General features: G+C 38.7%; 1 protein-coding gene across 1 annotated transcript; it reads left to right on the top strand.

Moving 5' to 3' along the window:
* The first annotated feature begins 2507 nt into the window (after window positions 1-2507).
* dand5 (DAN domain family, member 5) lies at window positions 2508-4120 on the top strand. The gene is made up of 2 exons (XM_041983192.1): window positions 2508-3598; window positions 3821-4120. The coding sequence occupies exons 1-2, from the start codon at window positions 3131-3133 to the stop codon at window positions 4118-4120; spliced, it is 768 nt and encodes a 255-aa protein (XP_041839126.1). The 5' UTR covers window positions 2508-3130.
* Window positions 4121-13382: the final 9262 nt, after the last annotated feature.

The raw sequence follows: 13382 nt of genomic DNA on the forward strand, positions 1-13382 counted from the left end.
TTTGATAGGTAAATATTTTGTTGATTGATGTTAAATGAAAACGTGTGAAAAGTAAAAGCACACAAATGAGACACACATAGCAACAAATCTGAAGTTAATATCAATTTATTCAAAATTGCGTCACTGCAAAGTATTTGCATTACTTTTAAACTGTACAACACAGCCTTTTCTGATTATTTAATGGCATTTCTCTAAGCCATATGTCCTGATTGTTAAGAAGATATACTCTTTTGGTCAACTTTGAGCCCTCTAATTAGTGAGAAATTAAATTATTTTAACACATTTGTGATATTACTCAGGGGTTTCATGTTTTCATGTGTAAGTGTGTGATTTCATTTAACTCTTCGTTGCTGCACATGTGGCAGTCAATTTGTGTATTTAGCAGAGCTTATGAGGTTGAACCTCAGCATTAAACAAAATCAGTGAACAGCTGTTTAATTGCAAGGAGACTTAATAAATATACTTCACTATTATAGTTAAACCATATGGTCGGATCTACTTTGATTTACATGTCATGTGAGCTTATTTCCTCCAGATACTCCCAGTTTACATTACACTGGGTTGATTACATTGTACGGTAAGGGTTAGCATGTGTGTGTTTTAGTGGGATCTGGTTGGTAAAGTTTAACATGACCTGACGGCTTAAGCAGCAGGTTTTCGTCACACGGTGTCCTGTAGTTACCTGACCTTTTATGCAGCATCATAATCTGAAAACATTCTCCTTCTCACTGTCATAAACCAGGTACTGTCCTTAAATCCAACTTGTGACTGTTACGTATTGTTTTTTTTTTATTTTTTTTCCAGGTTAGTCTTCAATAGCATGCTTCAGGTTCTTATTTTAGATGTGAACTTAAGGTTTGGTGTGCTATTAACTTAAGTCTAGATAAGATAAGATGTTCATTGTGGCTAATGGGATACACATGGATACTTGTTGAATGAAGTCATACATTAATCTGTATTAATTCCCCAGTTTGATCCAGTAGACAGTGATGTTTATTTTTCCTCTGGTTATAAACTTTAAACGTGTCTAACCTTCTGTTTTTGTCAAGTCATGGTATGTTCTTTTAAAGTAACTAAACATAGAAAACCCAACTTGGGATTTTAAGATTTTGTGGACATTGGAAGCAGTACATGGTGGGGAACCACTCTTATCCCCCTCTTCAGTTAATTAACACAAAGACAGATTCTATTAAATCTACTGTATTTTCTGGGGGTCTGGCACAGCTTCAACCTGGCATTCAGGTCTTTCTCAACGTTCCACATTTATGGATCACTTCCTTCACAAGGATCAAGGATATTACTTTACTGAGCTGCTTTGTGTTCATAATTAACACTGAGGTTCATTTTATTGACTGTATTTCCCTACCAGGAAGTTCAAGCAAAAATAGAGTGCATAAATCTGAAAGAAAGGGGGTTTTGTGGCACATTTCGCCCTTATCATAAAACTAAGTATACAGTTCCTGATCTGAGTTTACTTCTTTCAGAAAAGATAAATTTCTTTCTCTTTAATCCTAGAAAACATCAGCAGCGTTATGAGTTCATCCCAATTTTAATCATTTAGACTTTTTAGTACAACTTTTTAATGAACACAGATTAATTTTAATAAGAGAAATAAACATTTCTACCAAAATGCAGACAATTTTTACAAAAGAAAAATATCCATCACTGCTAACCTGCTGACATTTTTGGTCATGGGGTGGGAAGGAGAGACAATAGTTTGCCAACTGTGCCCTCTTGTGGAAAAGAATTGATCTCATAAAAATAATGAATGCATCCAAATATATTCTACATTCATGCCGAAGTACAGTGAATTTAAAGATCTGACTGAACACATCAGTGCAGAAGGAAAACTCCTCCGTTTCTTTTCTTTTTTTCCCCATTCTTGCTTCTTTCTGGAGCCCAAGATGAAGCTGTCAGTCTGGGAATCGGATAAGGAGGTCGGACAAAGAAGGGAAAAGTGCTTTTTAACACCCAGGTCTGTACATGTGAAAGTCAAACACTCCTTTGACTGTGATCAGGTCACGGGTGATGGAGCACAATGAAACCTAATGACATAATGATGGTATGTCAAGGGAGAGGCTCAGAGGGAGTTTGTGGGAATAAAGGCACAGGACACAGCTTGTTTACACGAGGAATATAAACCCATTATTGCTTTACAATCAAAGGTAAAAGAAGCACCGGCCAAAGCATTTTTTCACTGCAGTCTTCCTGAAATTGCCAGCAGGGACACAAGCAGTTTAAGGCAGTAATTGCTCTTTCTTTTCTAGTGTTTTCAGCCAGTATTTGGCAAAAAAGAAAAAAAGTAACTGATGTAGGATAAAATCACAGCGTATAATATTCTTTAGCATAATGCTTTACTCTAAACTTTCGCCTTGTCTCATGTGAATTTTCATTTTTGTTTAAATAAAACATCAGTAACAGTAAAACACTGTTGAAAAGGATGTGACTATACAGAAAGGCCTTGACAGTGACCAGACCTTTACACTCCAGGGTCAGGTTAAGGGAGATTTAAAACTACCATGATTGGCAGCAAAATAACAGCGATGGGGATATTTTTTAGAGGAATATTACCTCCTTTAGAGTTTAACTTCAGAAAGGACTAAGCTGTTAAGTGTCTTTTCTTGTCTTAATTTATAACCAGAGTAAATCATTAAACCTCTGTATCTATTGATGTTTTAACACAAATGAAAAGCTACAACACAACATAACCCAGATCCCGTCATTTCAAAGCTGTGAAGATTAAATTTGCTCACTTGAACATTTTTATGAGCAGGTTTTAGCACTTCCCTTAAATCCTTAAAACCTCTCTTTCAGGCAGCCATCCACAACCTGGACTTTTAAGCTTGGTGTGATGTCTGATGTCTTGTGGGAATTGTGACGCCTCCGTTGTGTTAAAACGCAGGTGAGAACTGGCTGCTACTTACATAAAAAGGCTCCTCCACAACACAGACAAAGCACTGACAGCAAGGTTGCCATTTGGAACCTTGGACCACCAGATGAAGATTTTTTTAATTACATTTTTGTTTATTCACTTAATATTTGCCTTATTTGTTGACTTGTACAGTCAGTTTGAAGAATATCTTTTTAATCTCTTGACTTTTTTTTTATATAATCTTGTTCTTCTCAGACTATGGCTTTTCTCATCAGCTTCATCTTTTTGTCAAGTTGGACAGCTGTAGGTGTTATGTTTCCCTACAATACTCTGCTGAGAGAATCAAGGTTTGAATCAGAGTCGTCGGGTAGTGAACCAGACGAGCCTGTCCAGGGCGTAGTCAAGGTGGTGCAGCTGGACCCTCGTACCCTGGCCCAGTCAGGGTTCTTCAAAAGAGGACTCATACCCAGAAGAGTGCTTCCCAAGAGCTCCAGATTGCCTTTTCCTGCCTTTCTGTCTCGTGGCCGTCCAGATCGGGCCCCAGCCCTCAAGGCCCCTGTAAATCCATTACACATCCTGAGCCCTAAAATTCCCACAGAGGCCGAGCTGAAGAAGAAGCAAGGCCTGCAGATGTGGCAGAAAGTCACAGATAAAGGAGGAAAGATGTCACTCCCTGTCAGCTTGAAGGACACTAAACAAACCTGCACCACTGTGCCTTTCACTCAGGTAAGAGGTCAAGTCTTCTGAGTAAATTTTAACTTCTCTTCTTTTCATGCTTAAATTAAAAACCATTAAGAGGAAATATCCTTTGCACAGCTAGATGAAACTGCAACCCTTCCATTGTTAACAAGTGCTAATTTTCCCTGACAATTAGAGAGATGTGAGATTTTCTCATAAAGCTGCCTCTGTGTTTATCTTAAACTCGGCCTCTTTTCGTCACCCTCCCAGCATGTGACGGCAGATGGATGCCAAACAGTAACAGTGCACAACAAGCTGTGTTTCGGCCAGTGCAGCTCCCTCTTTGTCCCTTCCGAGGGGGAGTTTGCCGCTCTGAGCCCCGGAACCGGGGCCTTCCACCGCCGGGCCCCCTGCTCCCGCTGTGCCCCATCAAAAGCTCAAACTGTCGCTGTGGCTCTGCGGTGTGGAGCCGAGGTTCGAGAGAAGCGTGTGATGGTGGTGGAGGAGTGCAAGTGTGAGACGGGCCGGGAGGAACGGAGTACAGAGGCTGCAGCTTCCACACATCTGTGACCATAAAACACATGTCATCACAAGACTGCAAAACATTATTTTTCATTTGTAACCAGAGTTAAAATGGATTTTTTTTATTTGGATAAACACCAGAATATGGATGAATTTTTTACATCAACTGTGTACTCATTATCCTGACAATTGTAATCTGCATATATCTGAATTTTGACTAATCTGAATGTGTTATTCAGGGTGAAACACTGGTGGCTCATCCCACCAGATTATTGACAAATGACCTGCAATTTGGTCATGCATTACTTTTTTTGTTGAAGAAGATAAAGGTGTCCATACTGGACGTGTATGCTTTGTTTAGATTTATTTAAACTGATTTGTACTGTAGTCATTAAAATGTCCTCTTTACCCACTTGGCCTCACTAATTAGTTTTCTTCCAACGCTGCTAGATTCACAAGTGCAATTTGGTTTGCATGCAAAGCTCAAGTAAAAACACAAAAAGCATTTGTTGTTCTGTTTTGAGTTTTTTTTTTTTTTTTTTCTGCTCACTTTTGTATTCAAGTGCTCAAGTGTCAGTTCCTATATTTTATTAAAAAGCCATGTTCCACCAACTCTACACACAGCACTTACATCTGAAAGCACCTAACTGGAGACCAAACGAGCTGTTGAGCATGGGTACTTAGCGGTAAGCAAACATAATTGTTTCAGCGTGGACTACTGAATTATGTATAGGAGCCACCTATTCTAATGCCCAATGTCTTTTCAGAGTGGTTGTGGGAATTTGAACATCCTTCACCACAGATGCACTTGAGCAAGCGGGCATGTGTGATTATGTGCATATGAGCTTTTTTTCAGTTAAGGCCCATAAAACCTATTATTTATTTATATCCTGGCACCTGGGCCTGGTAAAGTGAACTCATCCCACACATCCCAACATACATTCCCAGAGGAGCATAAATAAAGGGGCTCTTTACGTTACCTTGGCATGCTGTCAAAATGACTGCTTAGTTGGTCATTTGCATTCACGTGGGTCTTCCGAAAAAGTGAAAGCATTCATTACGGGGGGTGGTGGGTGGGGGGGTTGTATTGAGTGCCTTGGATTCCATTAGCATGTGATTAACATCTTGGGTTGATGGCTATATTTTTCAAGATTGATGGGACAAATATTTGCCCAGGTCTTAACTGGGAAGAATTAGAGGCCACCTTATAATCAGGCAATTGAATTTTTCTAAATACATAGAAGGATGAGAAGTGGAATGGGCTCATAGAGCAGTGATCAAATTCAGTTTTTTGTTGTCGTCTTTTTAATTATTATTAAACCTCACATTCCTCATAATGAGGAGGGCTGCTTGTAAAGTACCAACCTCAGTGTTATGCAGAGCTAAAGCTGTGCATTATATAGGCATCTTTCTCAGTCATTATGTCACATAAAACTGTAATCATGCTTCACCGTTGTTCCAACTTATTTAACCATTGTTATCTGTTTTATTTTCAGAGAACAAGAAAAATGGGTATTGCAGAAGGAGGGAAGAGGGGGGGAGGAAGATGGCTGTTGATTGAACAAACAAGGTGCACAAGAGAGTGCACCACTTAGCAGGACAGATGTTAGCCCCCTTCACATTATGGGATCCAACGGAGCACTCTTGTGTCATTAAGGATAGCCTGGTTCCCATGGCGAGGGGAAAGGAAGGAGCAAAAGAAGGAGGGCCTGCTGCCAAGTTCAGCGCCTCAGGGATCAGATCAGCGTCACGGGGTGCTAAGCGGCCTAGTTAGCGCTTTAAAACGCACAATGAGCTGCCTGCTCTTTCACTGTGTGTGTAAGCCTTTTAACTGTCAGACATGGAAATGACTGGGAGATTCGTGAGATGAGGGCACTTAAATAAAATCAGCCTAATCCAGGTATTTTTTTTTTTTTTTTTTTTTTTATAGTTTTTCCTTATTATTTGGAAGTTTTAATAAAAAAATAAATAAAATAAAAAATATTTTATGCACTAATAGACATGGCTGAGATACCACAGTGAGCCATTTAGATGCTGAAGTCTCATTGACACTGATATCCTGTTTGTCAGACTGTGTTTACACCCAAAAAGTTCTAAGGTAACTAATCAGCTACACAGTACTAGAAGAAAAAGGTCTTTCAGACTTTTTCAGCCACTTGGGGCTCAGTTGGAGCTTAGCCTTCATCATACTTTGGACCAAACTCGAACTTGGATCTGGCATCAGCTAGAGAGGATGAACAGGAGTCCCTTATGTACGCCCTGAAAACAAATCTGGATGGCATTCGAGAATGCCAGGATAAATTTTTGTAAGTTCACGATAACCAGTTAAGTCACTGGTGAGATAGAGTGTTCTCACCTAAATCCTATCAGGACAGATCTACTACTGTAGGTGTCAGGATCTAGGTGAGAGGGTGTCTGTTCCACTGCTAACATCTACCTCCCCTCTGATTTGGTGGTACATACTCACTGTGTGGTGTTAGTGTGGACCAGCTGGTCAGAGTTGGCTCGGCTGGAGATGGTGCCCCGGGCTAAGCCTGCCAGCCTACCGCCATTCTGCCTGGCCACCAGCCCACCTGCCAGGCAGTCTGCTGGGTGATGTGGAGAACAAAGATAGGTGTAACCCTATCAACATCAAAGTTTGTCACTTGATTAAATCCTCCTGCAGTTTTGGGATCTGGTACCACTACATTGGAAACAGTACCACTACAAATATATAAAGTAAAATGAGAAAATATGTGTATATGCCTCTTACATTTGTTTGAGTTAGATGTTTGTGAATCTGATACTGGGTGTTAAAATGAAGACAACAGAAGTAAGTCCAGTCATCCAGAGCTAGTAGATGAGGAGGGTTTACTTTTTTTAAATAAATTAATGCATGCCCTGTTTTGGTGAAAGCAAGTTAATAAGTTGGCTTATTAATGAGTTTAAACAATTTTAAAGAGTCAGCTGGACTTACTGATAGGTCATAAATGTTGGTCAGATGATCAGACCAGTAAAAACATAAAACAGAGATTCAAAAGTTTGGAAATGTATGAACACATGAAACCATGTTTGGCTTGAATAACCAAATCCACTTTCATGCCATCAGCCTACAGCACTAATGGTGACAGCTGCAACAGAACTAACTGACAGGGTGTCGAAAGATAAAATCCAAAGTGAGAAATAGGCCCCACAGATCTCCTTAAAGTCGAGGAGGAGTTGAGGTCACAAAGCTGAAACTTTATTTTTGTGCAGAGAAGAGAATTATGGGACACTTCAAAGGGCATGAAGCTGCTGACAAAAGTGAAATATGAACCAAAAGCAATGAAAGTTCATTTGTGTAGTATGTTTACTGTACAAGACAATTAAAAGTCTTACATAACATATTAAGCATAACAGCGGGTGCAGAAAAATTATTTAAAAGTACTTTAAAAAAATAAGCTTAAAAAATAATATAAATAAATAGACAAAAAAACAAAAAGTGCCCAGAATTTCTTCATTTTTATTTTTACGCATTTATAAAGGGACAATTGCACATTAACAAACATCAGTTAAAAAATAAAAAAAAAAAGGGAAATTTAAGTTGCTAATTTACATCTGTTGTTTCTTGGTGGGTCAGAGACAAACTTTCAACAATACATTTATAATAACAACAAGGTACAAACATAAAAAGTACAGTGCAAACTAAATGTAGTAGAAATTGTACAAGGTGCATAATTTATGAATAAAGGTTGGAGTGTAGCGTAAACAATATAATATAAAGTCACACAGGATAAGTCCACATGCGACACATGTATACATACGTACAGTATGTGTAAACATGACTCACACGTAACAAGATATAACAGAAATAAAACACTCAAACACAAAAGCAAGGCAGATGTACTGTATGTAGAGCATCTATCTAGCTGTGAGAACAGGTTTAAATGGTTATAATCCAGTACTTGAGATGGAATTCAAACGAGTTCTAAGTGGTGTGTTCTCTTATTACAGATGGTATAGTGTACCAGATGTTATACCCTTCACTAACAGCAGAGACTTTCCCAATGTGGTCCATCTGTGAGGGACCTCACAGTCTTTTCTTATGGGGGCTCTAGTGGTCCTTCCAGTGAGCTGAATATTTGATATATTCCTTTATTTGTGATGGTGGAAAACAGCTCAGAGGTCTCTATCGAAATAATAACTAAGCTTTTTGAGCTCAGATACCATCCTTTTTTGCAGTGACTTACTTACACATGCACAAATACAATTGAGCATTGACCATAATATTTATTTAAAATTTTTAAAGGTTGAACATTGCATAGTTGAACTTTCACTCATTAAATTTCTGTTTAACTGTTCTACTACTTTAAGCCTTCCTACTGAACTATGACAGTTTTTTATACAGTAGCGCCACCTAGCAAATGCTAATTTAGCATCTCTCGTACATAATGTCTCTACTTCAGCCAGTAAAAAACAGTCCAAAGTTGAGTTGCTGAGGGCAACTACAACTCAAGAATTTGTACACAATAAATGTCAGCATACCAATGAAGTAAACTGTTAATTGTTATTGAACTGTTTATCGCATCACATAATGTGAGTATGTTGTGGTAAGGAAAAGGCTCCAGAAAGCACATTTGTACACTTCTTGAGGGAATTTATTTTTTTAATTGTCATGAGTTCTTGAAATGATTGCTGTAATTACAGATGGGTACAAAATAAGAGGCTGTTTAGACCTGGTATGAGCATGCCTCCTGGGTCATTCAATCACATGTGGATAGCAGAATATTAATATCAGACCAGGCATTTAAAAGCATCCCAGCATTTGTCAGAGTTGATCCGATCTCAGTTACCTGCTTCTTATTCATAAAGACACTCTGTCTGAACAGAATCTTTGTTACAGTAATAACTAAGAAAAGATTTCACACCCCTTTGTGTTTTACACATTTTGTTATTTTTCAACTCATCTTGAAATGGATTTTTTTCCATTAGAACTCTAAATACAGTGATGTACAATAGCAAAGTGAATGTGGGTACGGGAAGCATTTTATAAACTTTATGTAATAGGTTGAGAAACTTTCTACAATGTTCTTGGCAGAAATAATGTACATAAACATGGTTTGGATGAGGAGTGGCAGAGTTATATTCTAAGGCAATTTCACACCAGTATGTAGCTGATCAAGGTCAGAAATGTTTCAGTTTCACTTTAAAGGCTCAAAAATTGCTAAATTGCTGCACTTTTTGGGCTGCAAAATTAATATCATAACATAAACCAATATCTGTGTTCTGCACTACAAATTGTATCTTTTTTTCTTTTTTTTTTTTGAAACTGTCATACAATGCAATGACGTAATTCATTATTTGTTAAAAATGCCTATGATGAGGTAACAGGGGTTGGATGGAGGTCTGATATTAGCTAAAAAATATTTCATCTATCCGATTGAAATCAATCTGATCAGAGATTCCAGCTGACCTGTTTACATGCATAATAGATAAAGTGATATTTACATGATAGACAGATTTAATATGATCGTAACACGTAAGACATGTGCAGTGCCAACTAGTGTGAAAGAAGTGGAGATTTGTTTTGTTTTGTTTTGTTTTGTTTTGTTTTGTTTTGTTTTGTTTTGTTTTGTTTTGTTTTGTTTTGTTTTGTTTTATTTTGTTTTGTTTTGTTGGGTTTTTTTTTTAAACCTTTTGCTCACTTTTCTATTTTCCTGTCAGTTGCAGTGGGTTAGGTTTAGGCATAAAAAAGATATTAGTAGGCTTTGATATTAATACCTTACAGGTTTGCATATTGTCACTTAGAGTTAGGCTCCTTCTATGTACAGTCTCACTATTTCTGGGCCTTTATTGTCACATTTCTACATTTTGGAAATGTTGATAAATCTCCCTAGTGCACATTTTATTTGAGACTGAGTTTCAAATTCAGTTGTGAACAGAGCACCTATACTTACATGTATCTTATGAAACTTGTACTCTGGAGTGTGTGAAAAAAGTGCAGGTACAAATAAATGGTCTGTGTTCTCTGATGGATAACGTCAAGTTCATTATAAGTTCAGTACAGTTCCAGATAAGATAGTGTGCTCTCACCTAAATCCCATCAGGATGGATCTAGGTTTGATGTTGTAGCTTGGTCCTTTGAGATTAGTTAGTTAGTTAGTCACCAGAGGTGGTGCTAGAGAGTTTGCACTGGCCACCTCTGAAATCTGACTCTACTAGAGGTGCCACCTCAGGTGATTAACAGATCACTAAACTTTTGATGTTTGTTTTTAAAGCTCTTAATGGACTAACACCTCCCTATTTATCTGAGCTTTTAACTGTTCATATTAAAAGCAGTTTGCTTTTAATACCTAGTAATGTGGTGACACTTTTATCTTATTTTATTCTGTTATTGTGTTTACTTTTTATTTTTTTTAAGCTTTGTTTTATTACTCATTTGTTTTGCTGTATTTTTAGTGTAACTGCTTTTTTGTGGTTAGTTTTAATGATGTTTTATCTTTTGTAAAGCACTTTGGTGTCCTGTATTCGCTGTATGTGGTTTGAAAAGTCTTTCCAGACACATATGGAGCACCACTGTCACTATACCAGTTTGAAGTGAATGTTAAGATTAATTATTATCCTTTAAAAATATCAACATTTGGCTGCATATTTCTTGAAGATATTTTGTCTGTCCAAGCAAAATTACTAACAATATGAAAGGCTATTAACCTGATGTTAGCCTGAAGTTACATAGCAGTGCTAATATGCTAGCACTAGATTAGTTTTATGATAATGTGGGGAAACCATGTCACATTTAGTTTTCATTAAGTGTATTTATGGACTACACATTAACTATGTTTGGCAAAATTTTCACATCGGAGCTGAAAATAAATTATAAAGATGCTCAAAGAGTACAGTATCCAAGTTATTTAACACTAACTATGCTTAAGCTACATGATCCAGTTTAGGAAGATAGCAAGGCTGCTATTTGATTTTAAAGTAAGCTACAGTATATTGGCATGGAGAAATATAGCTTGTAACCAGTCTCTTTGATGTACAGTATATGAAGATATAAGAATGAAAAGAAAAGGAGATATTTCTGACTGTTTTTAAAAAGAGGAAGGACACAGATCAGGCCAAGACAGACCCCAGCCCTAGTGTTAGCATCCTGACAGCTCCCAGCATGAAGCTACATACAACTTACAACATACTAAACTTGTGTCTTGATCTCACTAGGAGATCTTTATCTTTCGTTACCAGTGTCATAACAGGGGGTCTTCACTTTTTTTGTAAATTAAAACCTTTCACCTGTTTTTTCCATTGTGGAAAATTGTGTTAAAATTACTGGGAAAAGAAGACTTGTATCCATGCTAAACTGTTCACTATCAGTTTAAACTAATCGACACGAAAGTGCATTCCAAATGTTTCCCCCTTCTCTAAGATATTTTTCTATAGGTTGTCAGATAACTGACCTAGTGACTGCTTATCTGCACAGTAACAGGTATACTTTTGAATTTATCTGTGTGTTTTGTACCTCTTCGTGTGTTTATATGAGTGTTAAGCTATCAGCAAACCTTCTGCTGGGGTGTGTTGATAATAGCGATGTTACCGTGGCAGGTGCGGTCCTGCGTGCCATGCAGGTGATGTCTCTCATGCTCACTTAGCTAATGACTCCAATTAAAGTAATTAAGAGCTGGCATGGTGAATCCTGTTCTCCCTCCCACTGCCAACCCATCCATTCCCTGTCCTCTTCAGCCGCACACAACAGCGCCCACCTCATACCACTACATGCAATCATCCCTTCTACCACTTCTGCTCTGCTGCTTCCCCCACCCCTTCATTCCTCTCTCATAATTTTGGGCAGCTTCTCATTTTGCCACAACTGTCCTGCGCCACTGTTCCTACTGAGGCCTTTAAAAGAATCATGAAGGCTAAAATCAGCTAAACGCTCCACTCCAGAAGCACTTAAGAGACCCTCAGCTCAACTTATTGTCACACAGACTGCTACGGAAGGGGGGAGAGCGAAGGCTTGGTCCAGCAGGAGGAAGAGGGGAGTTTAAGAGGGAGAGGGGATGCAAGCCAGGTCCTAATGAGGGGAGAGATAATTGTTTTGTTTTGTTAGGGGCCCTTCTTCAGCGTGGAGGGAGTTGAAATGACATGCCACACATGGTTTTTGGATGAAGTGGGCAAATGGAGGTGGGGGCTAGGCTTGATGCATAAGGGGTGAGCCTGATAGGGAGGGGGTTACAGCACAAAAAAGGCTCCCACATGACGCAGCTACACTGTAGAGCTGGCTCTTCAAAAGTGGGTTTTACTCTGACAACTCACAAGCTCCCATGAAACTTTGATTATGGACCATGCACGTTGCGTTCTTGCAGTTACGGGACTTCCATAGGATTTCAATGTCAAAATGCACGGTCTACAAATTCCAACAGTGGGAAAGACCACTCCGGGCCAACTTGGAGACACAACTTTGGCTACCGGGCCTGGTTAGATTTATCAAAATTTATGAAGCAGCAAACATATGAATCTCTGGTGTCTTGGTGTACTTTCAACACTTGGAATCCGAGACTGACAGACGATGTGCCTGGATTTGTTGCTGGCGTGGTCATGCAGATACTTTTCCAGAATCTCATCACGTTCTCTGTGAGAAAAAGACTTTGATCTTAAATATGCGTTGACCTCCTTATGCGCTGCTGATGCATTCACCCGCTCCGACACAGTACCCTTCATTTAATTTATAACACTTAATCGGAATATATATTAGAAATGAGGGCGAAAACGATTAATATGAGTAAAAATAACCATCTTTTTCTGGTCACTTGAGAAACATAACTGGTGACATTCGAGACAGCTTTACACAGTGAGCTGAAAACAGATGACTTTTTAAAACCACCATCATCATCATCATAAAATTTACAGCTGAGAACACTTTGGTAAGCTGGCTACCAACTGCAGCAAGCAAATTATCCTGGTGGACGGTATCTTTGAGCCAGACCAATGAATCACCTCCAGGAGTCTGTCACCACTTCCATGAAGATAAATGGTATCATTACACAGTCTCCATCATGCATTAGCTGATCTGGAATCCACTTTTTTGAGCAGAAAATGGCCGTGAATTACATTCAACCATCAGATAAGACAGTTACAGAATGTGTGGCGATTAACATCGTTTACTCGTTTTGTCACGGCGCTCGTTAGGATGCTGCAGTGAACAAAACAGTTGCTCGTACTGGATGATGCTGGGAAAGCACCGAGTTTGTGCTCCTGCTGCCGAGGATCATTCCCAGCTACAGTCAGGATTCATCCAGCAGGTTTTGCCAGTGTCATAGATATGTGTGTGTAGTCATCCTCACAGTGGGCAAAGGAG

The sequence above is a fragment of the Melanotaenia boesemani genome, chromosome 4 (assembly GCF_017639745.1).
Source record: "Melanotaenia boesemani isolate fMelBoe1 chromosome 4, fMelBoe1.pri, whole genome shotgun sequence".
Classification (NCBI taxonomy): Eukaryota; Metazoa; Chordata; class Actinopteri; order Atheriniformes; family Melanotaeniidae; genus Melanotaenia; species Melanotaenia boesemani.

What these genes read in the sequence shown, in the direction of transcription:
- dand5 (XM_041983192.1), top strand. Translation starts at nt 3,131, where the DNA reads ATGGCTTTTCTCATCAGCTTCATCTTTTTGTCAAGTTGGACAGCTGTA. An exon ending in CCACTGTGCCTTTCACTCAG is followed by an intron (nt 3,599 to 3,820) that starts GTAAGAGGTCAA and finishes TCACCCTCCCAG; the next exon opens with CATGTGACGGCAGATGGATG.